At 52.7% G+C, this 21,248-nt stretch overlaps 1 protein-coding gene across 5 annotated transcripts; it reads right to left on the bottom strand.

Annotated features, from left to right (window-relative positions):
- Nucleotides 1-270: 270 nt before the first annotated feature.
- Nucleotides 271-20,051, bottom strand: Napa (N-ethylmaleimide sensitive fusion protein attachment protein alpha). 5 transcript variants are annotated; one of them, XM_030241975.1, is made up of 12 exons: nucleotides 20,000-20,051; nucleotides 19,479-19,706; nucleotides 10,621-10,700; nucleotides 9,086-9,202; nucleotides 5,623-5,669; nucleotides 5,064-5,141; nucleotides 4,848-4,903; nucleotides 4,693-4,777; nucleotides 4,028-4,132; nucleotides 2,982-3,050; nucleotides 2,603-2,653; nucleotides 1,125-1,789 (listed from the first exon to the last, which is right to left on the bottom strand). In XM_030241975.1, the coding sequence occupies exons 2-12, from the start codon at nucleotides 19,574-19,576 to the stop codon at nucleotides 1,688-1,690; spliced, it is 888 nt and encodes a 295-aa protein (XP_030097835.1). In that variant the 5' UTR covers nucleotides 19,577-19,706; nucleotides 20,000-20,051; the 3' UTR covers nucleotides 1,125-1,687. The 5 variants fall into 5 exon arrangements, 4 of the variants coding, with proteins under 4 accessions (NP_080174.1, XP_030097835.1, XP_030097834.1 ...); XM_030241974.1 differs by lacking the exon at nucleotides 20,000-20,051 and adding an exon at nucleotides 19,920-19,996; NM_025898.4 differs by lacking the exon at nucleotides 20,000-20,051 and having other exon boundaries at nucleotides 271-1,789; nucleotides 19,479-19,673.
- Nucleotides 20,052-21,248: the final 1,197 nt, after the last annotated feature.

Raw genomic sequence — 21,248 nt, 5'->3', positions numbered from 1 at the left:
ACAAGACTCTGCTTCAATAAGGAGTTAAGGAGGACTGACAATGTCCTCGGACATTCTGGGCCATGGTGTATGAGCATAGACATACTTAGAAGCCTCCAACCATGTGGCAGGCCATCAGCCAGTATGTTGTTAGCACTGAGAACTTCCCCTGGGCAGTCTTTAGACATAGTGTGGCGAGGAGCTGAGCATTCCAGATTCCTGGGCAGTGAGCACAGTACCCCTGTGGACATCTAGCAGTGCTTCATGAACCATCCAGAATGAATGAGATGTGCAGGTTGGCATGGCCTCTCGTTTTTATTATTTGTGTATGTAATAGATGTATCTTGTGCATACCCATATACACAGGAAGACAGTTATCTGGTCATATTCTGTCACTCTTATTCCTTTGAGACAGGGTCCTTTTGTTGAAGCTGCTGCCAGGCTTCTGGCCACCAGGCTCTAGCAGTAGTCACTGCCCCACCTTGCAGACTCACGTGTTCATGTGGTCAAACCAGTGTTTTTAGCATGGGTGCTGAATATCTGACCTTGGGTCCTCCTGTCTGTTGTAGTAAGTGTTCTTACACACTAAGCTCTCCCCATTTTCCCAGCTGTGCGGTTTCTTCTCTTCAGGTTGCTTCTGACTCATGTAGAAACTTAGAAACCATGTTTTCAACCCTAGTATGTATCTGAGCCACTTAGGAAGCTTCCACAACACCAGGGTATTAACCTCAGCCTAACCAGAGCAGCAGGCTGGGACATTCTCACAAGGCTTCTTGGCAATCCCATGGTAAAAAAAGTTGTCAGCCTCCAGCCTCAGGGTTCTCCAAAGCTGAGGGCCAAATTATCAACTGAATGAAGCTGTTGGGGACACTGGAGGGACAGGGGAGCAGAGCGAGATGTGTGGAAGGCCAACTTTTTCTCCTAGGCTGTCTGCTTCAGTCAGGGCAATCCCATGGAAGGAGGCCAGCCCTGGCAGACCCCCTGCAGGGTGAAATGGGTATGAGGCTCCCGTCATCTTGGGCCAGTCCACAGCTTCTAGAAAGCACTCTGGTTCTGAGGCTCAGCTGCAGAAACCTCCAACTCCTCCAGGACAGCCAAGGTCCAAAGGGAAGGGCACCGAGGGTCAAAGGGACAGCTCAAGAGGCTCATGCAAAAGTGGCAGGTTTTATTGTCCTTTTTGGGCCAGCTGCAGCTTCAGGTCGATAGACCTGGATGCATGGAGAGAAGCAGGTGCGCAGGGCAGGGCCAAGGCACCCCATGAGCTCCAGGGCTGGGTCTAACCTGAGAGGTTGGCATTGTAGGAACAAGGGAAGGCTCCAGGGGCAGAGGTTACCCCCAGCCAGGGAGAGCAAGTCTCAGAGCTACCTGTGTTCTTATCTCTGCTAGGGGACAAGGTAGGAGATATGGAAACAGCCTTAGTACACTGCTGGTCAGGAGATGGGACCAGACCCTGACCTCTGGTTCCTGAAGCACACAGAAGTCTGAATTGGAGAATCTGTCCAGGTGGACTTTCCAGGGCAGGAGGGCACCTCTGGGGGCTTAAATAAACGGCAGGGTGAAGGACGCAGCGGGTGACCAGCCATCCAGGAGAGCTCGCCTGGTGCTGGAGAATGTGGCCCACATTGCACCCACTCCTTCAGACTCCTGGTGGGAGGTGCTGGCTCCACCTCTGTGATAGACAGATGGGTGGAAGGCAGTGGCTGGAGGCCTAGCGCAGGTCCTCCTCGTCACCCTGAATGGTCTTCTTTATGCGCAGAAGCATGGTGGTAAGCCACTGGTCCAGTCTGGAGATGGAGTCATATTCCTTCACCTATGGCACAGAGAGGGTGAGCCATGACACACTGCTCTCCTGGAACCCTCCCTGGCCCCAGTCCTGAGGTTTCCTAGAGAGCACCCTGTCACCTCAGCCTGCAAAGCTTGGAGTATAAGTTGGCAGGAAAAGACTTGTAGTTTAAAAGACCTCCAAGCACCCTGGCTTTGTGGGTGGAATTGAGGCATGGAGGCATGGAAACACTGCCTCTCCCACCTCCGTGCCAAGTCAGGGGCCTGGTTACTGAGGGCACCCAGAGAGTGACGTCAGCAGCAAGTACTGGCTAGAGAACCAAGGTAGACACAGTTGGAAACAAATGTTCAGGGTGGAGTGGGAAAGGGAAACAATCAGCAGAGGGGTCCAGCCAGCCTTGCTGTCCACGGGGGCAGGCTCTTCAGACATTCTGGTTTGTGGGGCAGAGAGATGGACTGAAATTCCAAGGGACCAAGGCAAGTACCAGTCTCTCCTCAGCTTTTGTGCCACCATCTATAAAGTGGGGCAAACACTGAGGGTTCCAGGATGACTCACCGGAAAGAAAATTACAGTCAAGGCCCAGGGCCTAGAGTTCAAGTAGGGCAGAGTCTTTTGGGAATGGGGAAGTATTGAGAGGGTTTCTCTGTGTAGCCCTGGCTGCTCTGGAACTTGTTCTGTAGACCAGGCTGACCTCGAACTTACAGAGATCTTCCTGCCTCTGCCTCCCAAGTATCGGGATTAAAGTATGTGCTATCACTGCTTGGCTTAAGTAGAGTAAAATTTATGAGAGAGCACGTTGGAGAAGATCCACTGGCCAGAACTTCTGTGCCAGCCACTCACCGCCTCTGTGTAGCTGTCCACATTCTGTTCCTCATGGGCTTCCAGCAGCTTCTGCAAACAGGGTCAGAGTCAGCCAGACCCAGCAGATGTTGTGGGGTGAAACTGCAAGGAGGACCCCACACTGACAGGTTCTGCCCCAGTTGGGACAGTGTGGTGCATGTGCAGGGGAAAGCCCACCTCCTGGCCCTGCCCACTTCTCTCCACGGTCCCTGCGTTAACTGTACTTGTTTCAGGTAGAGAACTGAGCAGGATGGCAGGAGAAAACCAAATCAAACACAGCCCCGAGAGGCAATTTTGGTGGTTACCCCAGCTGAGACCCAGATCTGGGCTTCCCTGCCCATCCACACCCAGATCAGGGCGAGCCAGATCCGATGCTCACTTTCATCAGCTTGCATTCCCGGGAATCCGAGAAGGCCGGGAAGAGCTCCTCATACTTCTGAACAGCGAGCTGAGCAGCAGGAGAGAAACGGCGAGAAAAGCTAAGAAAGACTGGAGCACCAAAACCACCGGCTGGCAGTTCTGATTTGACGCTTCATGCCCTGGTCTCCAGGATCACCTGACTCGGGCCTGATGGTGTCACCCCCAACTCAGCTGAGTCCAGGTGGCAGGGGTGGTGGTAGAAAGGGGCAGGCTTTCCAGGCATGGAGTAGGGAAGGATGCAAAAGAGCCTACTGCACATGCCAGGCCTACAGCTGCGCTTTCACACATGGAACCCTGTGAGGGCCTTGAGTGGGTCAGTGGCAGTGGGAAAACTTACTGGGGATACTAGGTGAGTTGGGGGGGGGGGTGCAGCTTATTCTGACAAAACCCAACTGCGTGCTCATAATTCATCAGTGCAGGCCAGGATGTGGCTCAGTGGTAGAGCATTTGCATAGCAGACATGAGGCTCAGAACCCATGCCCACCACAGAAAGTAAAAACAGCAAACTGTTCTACCTCCCCCAAATGCACAGCTGCCAGCTATACTCAGGCAGGGAAGGAGACTGTGGGGCAACCAGACATCATATAGCCCCTGTGAGGCTATCAGGGATTGAAAGCCAACGTCCAGTTTCCAGATCCTTCTACCAACCATTGCTATCCCTGTCTCTGACCTCTTGCCCAGAAGCACTGAAATTTAGTGGGCAGGCATAGAGCCAAAGGTAAAGTTGTCCCACCAAGAGTCCCAGGTCTTGGTAGGAACTGTGCCTGGGGTTCAGCAGCTTCTGCACCATAGGTAAATGGGACAGTCAGGATACACAGTCCCATAAAGGGGACAGGCCAGCAAGGAGCCAGCCAGCAGCTGGGAACTCAGAAAAGCATCCAGACTGTTTTCCATCCTAACCAAAGGGTAGGGGCTAAGTAGATAAACCGGCCTCTGACACTGAGGAACATCTTGGCCTGTTGACAATGGCAGCCTGGAAAGGTGGTCTGGCTGGTGGGGACTCACCTTGGCGTTGAGCATGTCAATGCAGAAGTGGCAGAGGGCCGCCTTGAAGAAGTAGTCTTTGGCGCTGTACTTGAGGAGGGGACTGTCCATGGCACTGGTCCCCACCTGTAGCCACATATCACCATGAGCTTAGGCAGGCAACTCAAGGGTGAAGGTCATACCCTACTGTGAGGTCTGGGGACCTCAGGATGACAGTGAACAGAGACAGTTCAGCAAGGTTACGAAGTGTTGCCAGAGTGACCAGAGACATGACTAGGGTGTGGGTGGAGCAAGGGAAGCAAGTCAGTGGCGAGGGGGCACCACTGCAAGACACGCAGGAAACTGGCATTTAGTGGGCAGAGAGGTGGCAGTTGTGGGAGCATGAGAAATAGTGCCTGCCCTTCTCCCACGGCCACAGCCTGCCCCACCCCAAACACAGTGTCACATGACACTTGCTGCTGCCCATGGTTCAGGGTCCCTCCTCTGCTGATTCTTCTCCTTCCTGCCTTACTTTTTCTGCAGAGGATACCCAGCTCTGGAGACAGAGCCAATGAGGAGGGGCAGGGCACACCTAAGACAGGTTGTAGGTGGAAGAAGCATTTGGTGAGAGTGGTCTGGGAAAGAGTGGGGACGGGCTGGGGCAGGCAGAGGTGGGTGGCAGAAGCTGACAGCCAGGCAAAGCCCACCTGCTCATAGATGTCGATAGCCTTCTGGTACTGCTCCAGCTGTGCGGCGTAGCCAGCCACCTTCAGCAGACACTTGTTGGCTGAGCTGTGGGAAGGAGGGGCATGAAGGGACAGTACCAAGTCCCATGAGGAGGGGCAGGCTGGGGAGGGGCTACCTGTTGGACTCTTCTCCTTTGTAGTAGTCTGCAGATTGCTCATAGTGGGCGATGGCCTGGGGAGACATGAGAACGGGGCAACTGGAACGGAGGACAAGGTGGAGCAGTGCTTTAACACAGCCTCCCCTGCCTTCCAAGATCACAGGGAAGGGCATCATGGTGGGTGGGAACAGGAGCGCCAGAGGCCCAGGCACAGCCAGCCTGATACCAGCTCACCTTCTCTACATCCACCAGTTCTGTCTCATAGATCTCAGCGATGGAGATGTGGTGCTTGGCTGCGATTGTGAATCTGCCCTGGGGGCAGGGGGAGAGCACAGTAAAGGGATGTGACCAGAGATGTATTCCATACCAAGTCTCACCCAATCCAGTCCAGCCTCCTTGGGTTCCCACCTCGGTAAAGGGTCTGACCACACAAGACAGGGAGACGACTCATGAAGGGATGGACAGCAATGAACTAATAAGAGCAGTGGCCTCGTGTGGCCGACTACCTAGCAGCTGTCTCTCAGGATAGTAGCCTTCCTAGAGGGGGAGACTGAGCATTTCTCAGGCTCCTAGGGACATCAGGGGAGGGCCAGGCAAGGGAAGTACTGCATGGACACTGCAGCCACAAGGGGATCACGAAGGGGACAGAGGCAGCATGTGCATGAGGACATGAGCAGAGGCTGCAGCACACACCCCGTTCTGTAGCTCAGCTCAGCGATCAAATCCCTGCCCTCTAAAGCACAGCATAAACAGGAGAGGACAGAGCAAGGCAGGATCAGCAAGCAACCCTTACCATGTCTGTATAGATCTCAATTGCTCTCATCAGACAGTTAATGGCCTCTAGGGAGCAAAGAGAAGATGAAGAGGTCATTATAGCAGGTCCTGAAGACAGGAGGCAGACTGTACTCCCTGAGGGAGATGACAGGCACGTGGTTGCCTTAGCTTCAGGGCTCTTAGGATCTCCAGAGCAACCGGAAGGAAAGGATGGGAGACCTAGGCCCCGGGCAACCTGGTCAGAGTGGGTATTTCTGCATACGAGACATACTGCACACATCTTTCCAGGGAGGCCCTCTCCCTTAGGCAGCCATATTCCCAGCTTTCAAGCAGGATCAGGGCACAGTGGCACAGTGAGACTCCCACAGAGTCTGAATCAGACTATCAAAGCCCTACCATCAAAGGGCAAACTGACAGCCAGTGCTAAGCTGGGGCAGGGGCTACAGTGCTCAGCATCTGTCCTTGGAGGCTTTACTTTGAGCAGGCCCTATCCTTGATACTGGCCTGACTGGCCCCTCCTGTAGAGAAGGCTGGATGCATTGAGCACTGGGGACTCTCATGGGGGCTCTGCACCCCCAGCTCAAGAGCACTGTCCTCTCCTTAGTGTACCCAAAAGATCCTGGCCCTGCTGGCTGCTTGAATAGCAAGCTGTACCAAACACCAGGATGGTACCAGGCTACCTTCATTGTACCATTTCTTCTAAGATTTTAAATTGGGAAAAGGATTTTTTTTTAAACAAGTTATTTGGAGGAGAGAGGCCTGAGTGGGAGGCACATTCTAGCAGATGGAAATGAACTCTCAGTATCTTCTAACCACCATCTCAGGAGGGGAGTACTGGGCAACGAATGGGGTTGGGGAGGCATAGCCGGTCAAGGGTCTAGAAGGACTATAGAGCACGTGCTAGGAAGGCTCCAGGGCTGCCTGGGCTCTCTTGGGATGAGGTTGCTTCCTGCAGGGATTTCAGTAGCTAAGGCCTGTTGGCATGGGATCGGTTGGTGGGGCAGTCTCTGCCACAGAAGCAGGGGAGAAACATGGATTCACAGAGCCTTGGCTCCTTGCTCTGGGAACAGCTTGGAAAGTGGCAGGCTGACACCCTTATCTGCTTTCACCAAAGGGCTTATCTGATGCCACAGGTCTGTTCCTACACTCCTGGGTGTTCAGCCTGTAGAGAGCAGGTAGAGGGTTACAGAGCCCAGCTCAACTCTGCATTACCTTGAAGTCCCTGGCCATATGCAGATAGAAGCAAGCACGGTTCACAATAAAACAGGAACAAATTGCAAGCTCCGATAAGGAGAGGGGATGGATGAAAAGGCATCTTATACATAGCAGGCATCCAGGAAACACCAGTGGGCGTGGGGTTAGATAGAAGACATGTGAAGACAGACTATTTCCCTGCCCGTGCACATGCACAGCAGGCTCCTACTTTCAAAGGGTTAAATTCTCAGGCCATCAGCTGCTGCTAATGGAAAGCCTCAGGTGAGATTCCTAAAGAGATGATGGACGAGACCATAGGGCAGGTGATCAGACAGGTAAGGGAGATCCCTCATGAATAAACTGGGTGTTCAAGCCTCCCCTGGCCTTCCAGCTGTTTCCCAGGACACTAGCCACATGAGGGAAGCTCTAGAGCTCAGAGTAGCTCCCTTCTGGATATCAGAAACTGCTATGCACACGTCACGGTAGGTCTACGCTATCACTGAGGAGAAAGCAAAGCCCAGAGAGTGATGGAGCCAGGAAGCAGTTTCATGGTGCAGCCCAGGGCCCTGGGATCCTCGGGGAGGGGAAGTGAGCTCAGGTTCCCGGGCACCTTCCCCTGCTTGGCTACTCTTCTCTGTGAGCCCTGTCTCCCATGCAAACACTCTCCTTTTCCCCATCTGTGCAATTGTGACTGGGGAGGGCACCCTGGCAGTAGGACTGGATGTCACACAGCTGCCATCCCTCCCTGTCCAGCCTGAGTCCCTAGTCCTTAACAGCCCTTAATAGTTGTGTGAAGCTCTGCTCTCACAACTGTGCTTTCCCTGCCCTGTAAGGCAGGCCTCTCGCAGTCTACCCTCTGCACCTTCACACCCCTGGCTGCAGCAGCCTCAGTACACCTCCACATTGCCCACACCTGGGTCTCCAGAGGAAAATGACATGACCAGAAGCTGGGAGGTCCAGTTCTGTTCAATGAGCTCCTGACGCTCTGGCATCCTGCGGGCTGGCAGCCACTACCACCCAGGAACTAGTCCTCCCGGCCACTCCTGATGGAGCGGCAGCCGAGGGGCACAGGTGCCAAGCAGTATCTCCAGAAATACAAGAGGGGAAAGCACGAGGATAGCTGTGTGGAGGAGAGCACTGCCCTGAGCCCCTGGGTGTATCTAAGTCCTAGCCCGATGAGAGCTCATCCATCTCGCTCTGCTTGCCAGGCCTGAGCCCCACCACATCACAGCTAAACAAGCAGGAGTGACCAGTCAGCCCAGGCACAGAGTCAACACTGTCATCTCTCTAACTGGGAGTGGTTCTGAGACAATGGCAGCTCTTCACTGATGCTGGAGAAAACAGGGTGCTTGCCTTCTCCCCAGAGGTGGGCCTTTGTTCAAACACTGAGCATCCTCCTTTGAAAAGAATATTCACTTCTTTTCCATTCTCCCAAGGGGAAAAGAAATCCTAGATATTTTAAATTTTTATTTATGAGACTTAGTCTCACATAGGCCCAGGCTTGCCTCAAACTCACTTGTACCAAGAGCTGAGGATGGCTTTGAATACCTGATCTTTCTGCCTCTACCTACCAAATGCTTAGATGATAGGCACGCATCACCATGACTTCATTAGACACCTCTGCTTGCCAAAGTTTAAAGTTAGCAATCTATGTGGCTCTAAGATTTAAAAAAAGAACCATCCTGGGAACTGGGGATGTGTACGACATATTCTCAGCACATCAGAGGTCCGGGCTGAATCCCTAGCATCACAAAAATAAGTGAATAAAAATATCGAAAGCAAACCCCCTAGCCCAGGAAATCCAACCCTGATGTCCATGCACTGGGCTGTGTCCAAACCAGGCTTCTGTCCCCATAGGTTCTGCTTTAAGGAACTGGGCTCTGGCAACTCGCTCTGCTTCTTCCTGGAGTGCAGGGAAGCGAGGTCAAGCTGATTTCCACTTTACTTGGCTCATCCTGGACTGCCCTGCTCTCTTCTGCATGCTAATTCTGACAACTGAACAGCTTTGCCTGGCTCCCTGGCAAAAAGTGGGTCTGAAATGGAACTCCCACTCCCAAATGCTCAAAGCCGGGGAGGGGGTGATGGTTGCACACCAGGGTGGGAGAGGTGCCACCTGCAGGGCAGGACGCCAGTGCCAGCCAAAGACCAGCCAATTCTGAAGTTAGGGCTTGTTTTGCTCCTGGCCTATCATGTGTCAGCCACTGGAAAAACCCAGATCTGCACAGACACCTGAGGATGTGGGGACAGCACTCAGCTGCTTTTTATCCGTGGCTCACACAGGCCCTTACCTTGGGGGTCAGCTTTCTTGAAAGCATTGCCAGCGTCCACAAAGCAGGTGGCTGCATCGTGCTTGCTTTGGAGCTGTAGGTGTAGTTGGGCAGCCTGGCAGAAAGCGTTCCCAGCAGCTAGAATAGAACAGATTGTCCCAGCTTCAGTCGCTGCCCCAGGAGGCACTTTGGGCTCTCAAGAAGACAGCTAAAGTCCCAGGTAGAGGCCAAGATCAGCCCACTCCAGCCCAATGGTAGCCTTCGCAGAGAGAGTTTCCTTTCTGGTTGAATGAGGATGTCAGAAAGCTGCCTTGGGAAGCCTAGTCCCAGGTATACACTGGGTTCAGCCAGCGTGAACCCAGTACCAACCCCATACCCTCCACCCAGCCTGTGCCAGCAACCCCAGAGCCACCACTTCCACAGAGAGAAATGAAAGGCAGGCATAGCTGAGCATGGCAAATACAAGACATCCAGGCTCTTGGGTTTAGCAACTCTCCCCTTGAACAGGGAAGCCTGGACCTAAACAGAAAGCAAGGGAGAGACGGGGAGGGTATGAGGGGTGCTCTGGGAAGGTACAGGGGAGATGAACCCATTTCTCTCCTCAACTCCCCAAAGCTCTCAGGTACACCCCTATTACGAGTCCTCGCCTAGAAAGGGAGACAGGATATGGACAGCAAGAGCCAGAGTCCACAAAGCCAGTGCTCATGCCTGAGAGCCAGGACATCCTATTCTGCTCACAGACCTCCCCAAGCCTGGCCAAGGGGAGGCAGCAGGTCTCCCCCACTGTGGCAGTGCTTCAGGATCACCTCAGCTGGGCTAAAGTGTTCCTCCAGTCCCAGCCGAGCTTGGGAGGACTGGCTTGCCTCTCACCTGAGTACAGCAGGACACACAAAGCTTACCAGGGCTTTGCGCTACCATTATCTGACTACCTCATCAGTAACAGTAGCAGTACTTGCCATTGTTACCCTACTGTTTCGGTTTTCTGAGACAGGTTTTCTTTTATTGCAGAATAATCTCAAATCCCCAACGTAGCCCAGGGGGTCCTTAAACTCTTGCCCCAGCTCTGGAGTGCTGGAACACTTGGCTCCTGAATTATTTCTAGGAGATCTCTACATAGTTAAAAAACAAAGTTGAAAACATGGAACAAATGGTCTAAGACTTCTTTCTGTTTTGAACATGGGGAGGGGCAGGAATACAACCTGTGATTAAAAAACAGGCCTTGGAGTGCTAGACTTTGGGAACTCCACTCATAGGATGTGGCAATAACTGAGTCTACTACCTTGTAGCTCTGGACCCTACTGATCAACCTTGCTGACAATGGAAGCCATACTATAAGATCAAGCTTGGTAGGCTCCACACAGTGATGGGCTGCCCCAAAAGATCTCATCTGGAGGCAAGTGAATGTCCTCCATGCCTCCTCTCAGAAAGACATCCTACCACCATCCCAACTCAAGGGGCAAAGCACCCCATTTGGTCTCATGCTGTGGCATCCTGAGGATGAAGAGGGGACTTCAAGGCCACACGCAGGGCCAGGCCTGTGGGCTGAGGGCACGCACCGCTCCAGTTCTTGGCCATCTTGAACATGTTCGCCGCTCTGGCATAGATCTCGCATGCTTCCTCTATTTTGGATGAGCCTCTAGGGGAGAAGGGAAGGGAAGAGATGAAGAGATCATCCAGTCTTCTATCAGAAAGCAAATCCGTGCTCTGCCCTGCTGTCAGCTGAGCAGTGCTCTTAGCCCTGCATACAGGCAATCTGCAGGGAGGAGGTTGTTAGTGCCATCCCTAGAGGGGAGTGTGTGGGCTCCCATGGTAGTGGTGATGTTGATTCCTGACCTCCCCTCCTCCACAGCCTGATTCTTCAGCCCCTTCTAATTCCTGCCTAGGTGGTATACTTAGACCTAGGAAATCTACAGATTCCTGTACTTGAGGAGACTGCAAAGCATTCTGGGGGGATCCTCAGGACCCTGATCCTTGCACATGGCCATGGTTCCAGAAAGGCCTCAATACAGAGTGTGTTGTCAGACTTCAGAACAAGGCAGATACGGCACATGACAGCCATATGGAGAAACACTATCACAAAACATAAATACAAAATGCTCCCAAAACACACGTATTTATATAAACACTGAATATTTCTGGAAAAATATACCCAAACCTAGTAAGAGCATTGTTTGCTGAGGTAGAGCCTGCAGAACTGGGGCTGGGGGTGGTGGCTTATCCACTGTACACATTTATGTTACTAATTTGTTTTTTACCATCTGCACATCTTAGCTTTCCGAAAATTTATATATTTTATTACCTTATTTTTAACCAGGCTTTCTTGTTGTCTAGGCTGGCCTCAAACTCTGGATCTTCCTGCCAACGCCTTCTGAGTGCTGGGATTACAGGTATGCACTACAGACCCATGTGGTCCTGGGGACAGCCTCATACATGCTAGGCAAACTCAGCTCTATCTCCAGCACTGTATGTTTTATTATCAGGATTTATATTTGACCCTGTAGCCCAGCAATGAACAACACCATTTGCAATTTATCCTAAGACACAAACCAGAAGAAGTGCAAAGGCACTTGGCATAGCATTCTGGAAATGCAAAACCACCCTGTACACTCACTGCGCCAGGGTAGTCGCCTAGGAGACGCACAAGTGGAGAGGACTTTTAGTCTCTTTGCTGGGTCAGGGTTTTATACAGCCCAGGCTGGACTCAAACTTACACAGTGGGAAGGGATCTAAGACTCCTCAGCCCACTATGGCCTTGTACTGTCACATCTGACTTTGGCTAGACAAGCAAGTATTCTGCCACTGAGCTATATCTCCTGCCCCAGTATCTTGTAGATATTTTGAAATCAGGGATACCTCTTTGGGCTTTACTCCTGCTTCTCAACCTCCTAGAGGTTCATATGAACCTTCTGGGCTGAGGGCGGGGAGGTGGGCGCGCAGGAGAGGGGAGCTTCCTTACTAGCTCAAACGCCTAAGTCCCTTCCGTTCAGTCTTCCAACGAGCACTAGCCCATGAAGACTGTGACCTGACAAAAGTTCAAACTCTCATCACCACATGATCAGTTGATGACATTCTCCAATCCCATCAAACGGATTTGAAACCTTCCCAAACTGGTAATGATTAAAAAACAAAAACAAAAACAAAAAACCAAAAAGGAACATTTCCTCATGAAGAGCCACATACACTATCCTCACCACCTGCCCTGTACTCCCCAAGTTAACAGATGCAGCGTGGATGACAATTGGGAACTTGGCTCTATCACACAGCTGTGGGGGCTACTGTGTTCATGTGTGATCTAAGACAGAACATAGCCCTGATCAGTGTGGGGCAGCACCCACAGCCCTGAACATGCCTGCGCATGTGCTCAATAGGTGGGTGGGCCTGGAGATCTCCTGAGTCCAAACAGCACCAGGTAAAGTGTTTCCTCAGAGTCCACCCTCTCCTCTGACTCCATGTCCCTCTCCCCCACATTACTGGGACCCTGTCTTCTCTTGAGCCACTCCCAGCCATGGTGAGGTCAGAAATGTTCATGTTGCTGTCAGCACAGGATAAATCAGGAAGGCCCCTTGAACCTGGATGTAAAACACCCACAAGGACCTTTGGAATGTACTAGATGTACATGTTTCTCGGGATGTACTAGAAATACAATCAGAGCCTGGCACATGCTCAACTGCTCTGCCATTGATACCTGGAGCCCCAGGAATATTCATATTCTCTGTCTCTGACAGAGTCTCATGTATCTCAACACCCAGACTAGCCTCAATTTTGTTATGTACTGAGGTTAGCCTTTATGCTTGATTTTATGTGGTACTCGGAACGTGGGACCTTGTGCATGCCAGCCAAACTTACTATCAACTAAGCTATATCCCTGAAATTCTTTTTTTATATGTATTTTATGAATGAGTGTTTTGCCTGCATGTATGTATGTATGCATACATGCATGCATGCCATCTGGGTGCCGAGAAAGTCAGCTGAGGCCATCCGGTATACTGAAAGTGTAGTCACAGACAGTCGTGAGTCACCATGTGGATTCTATGACTTGAATCTGGGTCCTCTGGCAAGAACAACATGTGCTCTTAAGTGCATCTCTCCACCCTTTGGAATATTGTCTGAATAGTCCCTGCTCACAGACATCAGCCACACATCACATTCCAGTGATCCCCAGCTAATCAGTACTTGGTGGGTAGAACTAAGTCCTCTGAGGCCCCAAATGCTCCTGGCAGAGCAGATGTGTCCAGTGTCACCAAGAAGCCTGAGGCAGAGTGGTGATGAACAGTCACTGCTGGCTAGGTTGGCTTTAGCTCAGCACAACAGGCAGACTCAGCACTAAGTCTACCAAGCCGCTGCCTGAAGCTCTCTGATCCCACGCTAAGCTGGGCTGACCTGTCTACAGCAGGGGAAGCCAGAGGGATTACTGCCTGCTTTGGCCCCAGGCTGCCTCCTGCCCTATCATACCCTGGTCCTTGCCCTGCCTCTGTGAGATGGCAACAGAAGATCTCCAGAGTCCCAATTCCTTTTGCTGATGTGAGGAAAGTCACAAGGGGCAAATCCACTTGTGTAGGTTACCCAGTAAATCCTGAAGAAAGCCGTATGCACAATTCCTTAGCTGTGAAAACAAGTATCTGAAGGTTTGATGATGGCTGTTCACCGAGAAGGAAGCCTGCTGTCCACAGTATCAATATGCGTGCTCACAGCTGCTTAGCATGAGGGCTGTACCTGAGGGTGTGAGGCCAGGGCTCGGTCCTCAGTGGCACTGGAGGTGAGATGCACAGCGTGTGCAGAGGCTGAGTCAGCAAACATGGTTGAGGAACCAAGGAAGGGAAGTCAGCAGGGTGGATAGGGCAGGGCATAGCACAACTAGGTTGGAGCAGGCAGGACAAGAAAGAGTAGAGGGCTTGCTCTGTCTGGCTGAGTGAGAGTGGCGGGAAAGAAGATGCCCTCAGATCCACTGTGCTATGCTGCTCCTCTGCTGGCTCACCAAGGCTTCCCACACCAGCTTGGGGAAGCTGTTTCAGTCACCTCTTTACTGTGTGGCCTGACTAGAACTGCTGACCACTGAAAGGATGCCTCCTGCATGAGGCACCACAGGCTCACTGGCTGCGCCCTGAAGGCTTTGGGTAGAGCTGCATGTGACAGCTGACAGCCTCCCCCACTGACCTCCTCCAAGCTGCCTCGGTTGCACTCTTCAGCCCACAGCTCCATGCCTCACTGGGAATAGAGGGAACTGGTTGGGGCTGGCCTGGTGCAGGCTGTCTATAATTACCGCTCAGCTCTGCTCCCCCAAGAGGCGGAGGAAGCAGCCTCAGGCCTCCCAGGCACAGCTGCCATATGGAGTGCTGAATGCTGCCAGGGAAGTGCAGGCGCTTTTGGCAGTGGCCAGGGGCTTCTGCAGGACAGGCTTGGCCGGCCTGACTCCTGCCTCCATTCCCTGAACACTTTCTTGCTCCAGAACCATGCCATTTCATTCCCTTTGCAGCCCCCAGTTTGAGTCTCGAGTCTGAGACTGTCCCTTCTGTCCTTCTGGCAGCCACAGCCACTGGTTCCCTGTTCTCTCCTAGGACTTAAGGCTCACTGGCCAGATTATCCACCCAGGGTACTTAGTTTCCACTAATACAATGAACCCATGGCCTGCCACAATCACTCCTGGCTCCCAGCAGGGTTCTCCACTGGTGCTGTTGCTGGGGGACCTGTGGGAGCATGTGCAAGCTGACACTGCCTGTCCCTTGTTGAGTACCCCAGTGTCCTCTTGAAAATGAGGGTGGCCAGGTGCATGCCGGTCTTGAGTACACAGAGAACAGCACGCACTGCTGGGCTGCTGACAGAACAACTCTGCTCTTGCTGGAGTTGCCAAGCATCCTCTAGGTAACGGACACATTATATAGCCAGCCCTCACAGGTCAGCACAGGCAGGAGGACCCAGAGAGAAAGGATCACCAGCTCGCCACCATGCCCTCAAATCTTCTTGGAACCCTCTCACATGTGTCTGTAAGACAGTGACTAGCAGGAACTGTTCAGGCACTTGTCTGTGTCTGTGACCTTGGGCTAGTACCCCAGAGCCTGCCTCTCCTCAGCTGCACAATAGACTGAACCTGACCTGGGAGAAATCTGAGAGACAGCACACACTTGGTACCTGGCCTAGGCACAGTGCCTGGGAGGTGCTCAGGAGGCTGCAGAGCAGAGGAAACAATCCCCTCCACAGTGAGCGCTTTCAGAGTAGTTGTGATGCATCCTTGCCTTTCCTGTCACAGGGACAGGGCTCTGCACCTTGCGGGTGTGTCACTGTCATCAGACCACACAGAGGCAGACTAAGGAATGTTTCCCCACTTCAGCAGCTCAGCGTGGGTTCTGAGGCCTCCTCACTTGTGAGCTGTGCACACCTCCTTTGTTTCTAGAGTCCCGGGTCTCCCCTTCCTGCACCAATCTGCCACTGTAGACAGGACAGTGGCCTATGTCTCTGGGTCTGCACCCATGGTGGGGACCCATCAGGATCACGAATGTTCTAAAAACCTATAGCTGTCTTCAGTATGTCCTAGCTTCCCCCTTGTCACAGGGGGGCAGGCAATCCTTCCACGCTGACATTGCATAAGGAAGTAACCTGTGACTCAAAGGGTACCATTTGTTTATATAAACGCTACCCCCTCTCATGGAAGAGATCTGAGCAGATGCTGATGTCTGTGGGGTGGGGGGTGGGGGTGGAGGGTGGTTAGGGGAGGACACACTGGGACAACACTGTAGTTAATAGTGAGTCTACTGTCCCATCACACTGCCAGCTCAAGGAAGGGTCACAGGTGTTGCTCATACAGCCTGGAAGGCCTCCTCTGTGTGCCCCGACAGGATCTCCCTCCTTATGGCCCAGAATGCTGACATTTGCTTTCCTCAAAAAAAAGTGCTGGGGTTGCCCCGGCCTCTCAGCAACTTCTTCCACACAGGAGGTGCCAGGGAACCTCTGTGTGACTAAGCCAGGAGCCCTAGGATTCCCCGACAAACCTGCCCTGCAGACTGGCCAGGAGCCATCCTGCTGTGTACTTCAGCTGTGTGTCCTTGCAGCTGTTGAGCACTGTGGCTCCTACCGGGAAGGACAGTGAACTTCTTCCAGATGGCAGGGGCGCCGACACAAAGCAGAATCGCCCCAGGCTCTGCAGAACGCCTGTGGGCCCAGCTGGAGGAACCCTCCCTTCCCAAGCAGGAGTCCGACTCCCTTCCAGAGCTGGCCTTGCAGGTGCCTGTCTTCAGGCAGCTCAAACGGAACCAGCTTGTCAACATGTCATCTGGCTGTTTGTATACAGAACACTCTGCCACCTCCTCCAGTTTCCCCGAGCCTCCAGCTCAACTTGCAGCGATGACACCAGTGGACATCTCATACTCACACCCAGTAATCCCTGTGCTCCCGGCCAGCCTGCTTACTCTACAGAAACATCCGGGGAACAGGGCTCACTCTGAGCTTGTCTCGTCAAGGAAGAAACTCCCCAGCCACACTGGCATCCCACAGGAAATGGTTTGTCCTGGAACTCCCTATGTATACCAAGCTGACATCAAATTTACAGAGATGTGCCAGCCTCTGGTTCCCGAGTGCTAGTCTTTTTGTTTTTGAAGAGAAGGTTATAGGGCGAAGTTAGGGATCAGGAAGAGCCCTACAGAACAGAACTGTCCTTCAGGACCAATTCAGTCCCTATGGGTCACAGCAGAGGGGCAAAAGGAGGGGAAGGGTATCAGACTCTCAGGCAGGCATGCCCATCACCAAGGGAAGGTGCTAACCGGCTTTGTCCTTGAACTAAATGGTGTTTTAAAGCCCCCTAGTGTCTACCAGCCCAGAAATCTAGACGGGTGAAGATGGGTGAGAGTAGCCTACTTGCCCCATGTAACCTGAGCAGAGGCCGGGGAAGCTGTCGTCACGGGCATTCCCAAGAGCAGAAGATGCCTCAGAGAGCAGCTGAGCGAGGGCTGCTTGTCAAATGCTTACCAGGCAGCCCCAGTTCCAAGAGGTGGGCCCGTCTGGTGGTGGTTTCTCTCCAGGTGATCTTGGGGTACTTCCAAGGCCCCTGAGTTCCAGTGGGCCCTGCTCACTTCCCTATAGTACATCCTCTAGTCTTCCTGGAAGGACCAGAAGAAACCCACTTGCTCTTTCAAATGTTTGTAGAAAACTACTGTGGGGGCAGGCAGCAGTCTAAGGGAGGCAGCACCTCAAACTAGTCTGCCAACACCCTCCCTACACACAGTGTCCACAGCAGGCATGAGTGTCCTGGAGTCTCTGGGCTTCAGAAGCACTAGGCTAATGGAGGGGGCTATGGAACCCCAGGGGCCAGGTCTGACCACCTGGTGTCCCCTCTGCTTCTTGTGCTGCTAGACAAATAAATCAAGTCTAGGCTGCCCACTTTATCCTTTACCCACCTCCACAGTGTGCATACTACATAAAGTTGACTACCTGGCCCAGGCAGGGCTGGGCAGCAGAGTGAGCAACTGGCAGGCATGATCCACTATTGCTGTAACAGGGTTCCTTCCACATCACTGTCCCATAACCAGCTGTTATATGTGTGTGTGTTTTTTTTCTAAAGGGTAAAAGAGGAACCCACTGCAACAGGCCCTCACTAAAATCCCGCAGGCTCCCCAGTACCTCAAATCCAAGCCCATGCTCACAGGCTTCATCTATGTCCAGCCCCCACCCCCCAAAGTCATGGTCTGCCTTGGAACTCTGCCTGTACTAACTCTTCCTTCAGCAGGCAGGCTTCTGGGCCTTTTCTCAAGCTTCTCCCTTCTGCTGCTCTCCAACTGAGAGTCCCCTAGATCTCCTGCTCAGCCCTGGATGAAAGCCCACCCTCTAAGAAGCCATCTCTGTCCCTGTCCCACCATCCCTGATGCCTAGACTGCCCTCCCAGGCCACTGTTCCCAGCTTCACTCCTCACCAAAAGCCTCCCTCAAGTTCTCAAAGTTTCTTTTCAGCTCAAGAACTTTAAGTGCATGATACAAACGTATACCTTATACCAGAAAGCTCTGCTCTACCAGTGGCTGGGAAGTGGTAAACAGGTGGACACACAGCTGCTCCCCTGGGAGCAGCCCAACTCTACACTTATCTCTCTGGGCCAAAGAGATCAGACACTGAGCCATCAGGAAAACTACTGCTGAAAACTGAGCGGGAGGCACCGCCCCAACACCACGCCTAACCTGAACTTCTTCCCTTGTGAAGACTGAAGAAACACACACACACACACACACACACACACACACACTCACACTCTCTCTAATGAAACATTCTCATCTAACTGACATAGCCTGTCATTAACCAGATGTCTGTGCAGCAGGTATAAACATTTTTCAAGTTCCTTTGCTAAACATTATCTGATGGCAAACAACAAGGGATGGCTTCATCCTCTCCCTCCCCTTCATGTCTTTCTGTCCTCACCCAGCTTATAACAGTCTCTCCCAGAGCTTTCCCCAACTTCCTGGTTGTCTTCTGTATCCTTCCATCCTTGCTTTGGAGGCTTCTGATTTTGTGTCCTACCCCTGCACAGCTCTTCCTCAACACCTGCCTGGACCTTTCCCCAGTGTTCCTCTCTGCCTGTTCCTTCAAGAGCTTTGCCTGCTGCCATGTAGTGTCGTCTCCCCCTACCCCCTCCTATATCCCAAGGCTCTGGCCCTCTCCCCAGACCCCTCAAGCACTCCAATTCCTACCATCTTGGTTTCCCCATCAGCATCTTACACTCTCTGAGTCTGCTTCTTCCTGCCTGATGAGCCTTTCAGAGGGCCAGACTCAATTCTGAGCACAGTACACATAGTTTATACTCATAACAAACTTCTGCAGTTAGTTTTTACCAACAAGCCCTTTCAGAGAGACCTACTCCCTTAAGATAAAGAAACCTCGGAATCGCATCCCAAGCATGGGTTCTGCTGCTCCTAAGTTAATATGGCTGAAGATGGCAAACTTGCATAAACTTTGTGTGAGGTATTTGCCACCTCCTGGGTGTGTTCAGACTCCAGACTTGAGGACCACCTAGTAGGCGGTGGTCCTACCACCCTAATGATTCTCTTGTGTGCCTCATCCTCCCATCACCATTGTCTTGGCTAAAACCAGTGTCACTGTCCATTCATGCTTGTTCCCCAAGCACAAGTCTCCACCTCTCAGTCCAGGCCTCGCCATCAGTCACTCTTAGCAGGGCCCCACTCACCCTCACACCTCGTACTCCGGCTCATCATGCCCAAGGACGCCCCAGCCCGGGTCCCCTCGGTCTGGTGTCCTCACCCCGGCAGCCTGGGCCGCACAGATCCACGGGCACCGGCCTGGGAAAGGCGCGGCCACCAGTCAGCGGGTGTCGTCAGCCATAGGGCCACGGCCAGGGCCTGCAAGGCCGCTGAGGGGCTCCCAAAGTGCAGAGCAGAAGAGCCCGCTCTTCCCCGCCTTGGGCCCAGCCTCGCCCATTGCTCACCCAAAGAGGCCGGAGAAGAAGGACTGCGAGTTCTTCACCTTGCGCTCCGCTTCAGCCAGCAGCGCCATAGCCTCAGCCTGCTTCCCGGAGTTGTCCATGACGTCGCGCAGCTGCTCGGCTCAGGCCCGACACAGCCTGGCGACGACTCACAGGCCCCGGACACCGCGCACTCAGCGGAGCTCCGCCCGCTGCGTTGACGTCACCCAGGCCTGCCACCCCACGTGAACCCTGCGAACCAACCAGTGGGCTCAAGCTGCGAGGCACTCTCCTCCCGGCACGCCCCCTCCGGCTACCGCACTCAGCACCTTGACCCCCCCCCCCCCAACACGTGAGCACACGCCGCTAGCCTCCTGGAACCCCCACAAGCGCATTGCCACGTGACACCAAATAAGCCAATCATAAGCCCGAACCGCCAAGAGCCCACCGCCCCCAAAGCGCGACCTTTGACTCCCTCCAACCAATCAGCAGGCTCTATAGACTTGTTCTGCCACGCCTCGGCGGAACTGGGTCACACTAATCACCTGACCAGTGTCGCGGCGCTCATGTGACGCCTCTAGGTTCATGCTCCAGGTTTGACTGACCCAGCAGTTTAGCTCCGCCTCCTGTTTCGCTTTACGTCATAGTCACTTGGGAAAAAACTGTGCAGTGAAAACGAACCTTCTTACTCCCTCTGGCGATCGTCTCTAGAATTGGCTTGGGGAATCCAGAAGGTCTCCATTTCTAGCTGGATGGCTCAGCTGCTAAAGGCATTTGCTACCAAGTTTAACAACCATATTCCTATTCCTGGGACCCACATAGTAGAAGGTGAGAACTAGCTCCTCCAAATTGTTCTCTAACCTACACACACAATGCCTTTAGGGAGTATCTTGCAGTGCCACACACAGAATGTCACTAGATACTCAGTCCCATGTAAAAAGCTGGGTGTGTCAGCGGGCACCTGTAACAGGAATGGGTGGGTGGGAGACAGGCATATGCCTGGAGCTTGCTGGCCAGCCAGTCTGGCAGAATCAATGAGTTCCAGGGCCAGAGAGAGACCTGGTTTCGAAAACTAAGGTGCAGAACAACTGAAGAAGACTCCTGACATCAACCTCTGGCCTACACACACACACACACACACACACACACACACACACACAGTTAAAAATTAGTGGAAAAGTCTAAATAAAGCATGGACAGTCAGTTATTGACAGTGGTTCAGTATCTGTACTAAATACACTATGCTATAGTAAGAGCAACATCTTACTATAGGACAGAAACTGCTATGTGGGAACTAGCATAGGCTAGTTTTCTGTAAATCTACAGTTATTCTAAAGGTCAGTCCCCAGGGCCCTGCCCACAGTGATTCCAATCCCTATAGTGTGCTGTGGTGCAGGAATCTGTATCTCTTCTTTACTGAACTTCGCTGATTAGCAGGGAACATTTGAGGAAAGTGTTATGTGAGTTGGGTGTTGGGGACAGGAAAAGGCAAAAGACATCTTCCTCTGACCCTTTCCCATTGAACACTTCCCCAAATGTACCTGTGCTCATCATGACTGTACACTGACCTCAGAGCTGGTGAGTCTGGATGGCCACAAGCAGATATGGTTCCACTTCCATTTGCTGCAACGTGTCATCCTTTTGGAGCAATGAGCTATGCAGCAATGGATGACTATATGCCCTCAACCCATAAGGCCAGAACTGCATTTCCACTCATGGAGTTGGGTCACTCAGGGTAGAGCAGTGGAATGAATGCTCACTGCATAGCAATGCTCAGGTCACTGGGAACACCCA

Source organism: Mus musculus, chromosome 7, assembly GCF_000001635.26.
Source record: "Mus musculus strain C57BL/6J chromosome 7, GRCm38.p6 C57BL/6J".
Classification (NCBI taxonomy): Eukaryota; Metazoa; Chordata; class Mammalia; order Rodentia; family Muridae; genus Mus; species Mus musculus.
This window is presented reverse-complemented; position numbering and strand designations above follow the sequence as displayed.

What these genes read in the sequence shown, in the direction of transcription:
- Napa (XM_030241973.1), bottom strand. Translation starts at nt 19,576, where the DNA reads ATGGACAACTCCGGGAAGCAGGCTGAGGCTATGGCGCTGCTGGCTGAA. An exon ending in TTGAGATCTATACAGACATG is followed by an intron (nt 5,142 to 5,622) that starts GTAAGGGTTGCT and finishes CCCTGCCCCCAG; the next exon opens with GGCAGATTCACAATCGCAGC. An exon ending in AACTGGTGGATGTAGAGAAG is followed by an intron (nt 4,904 to 5,063) that starts GTGAGCTGGTAT and finishes ATGTCTCCCCAG; the next exon opens with GCCATCGCCCACTATGAGCA.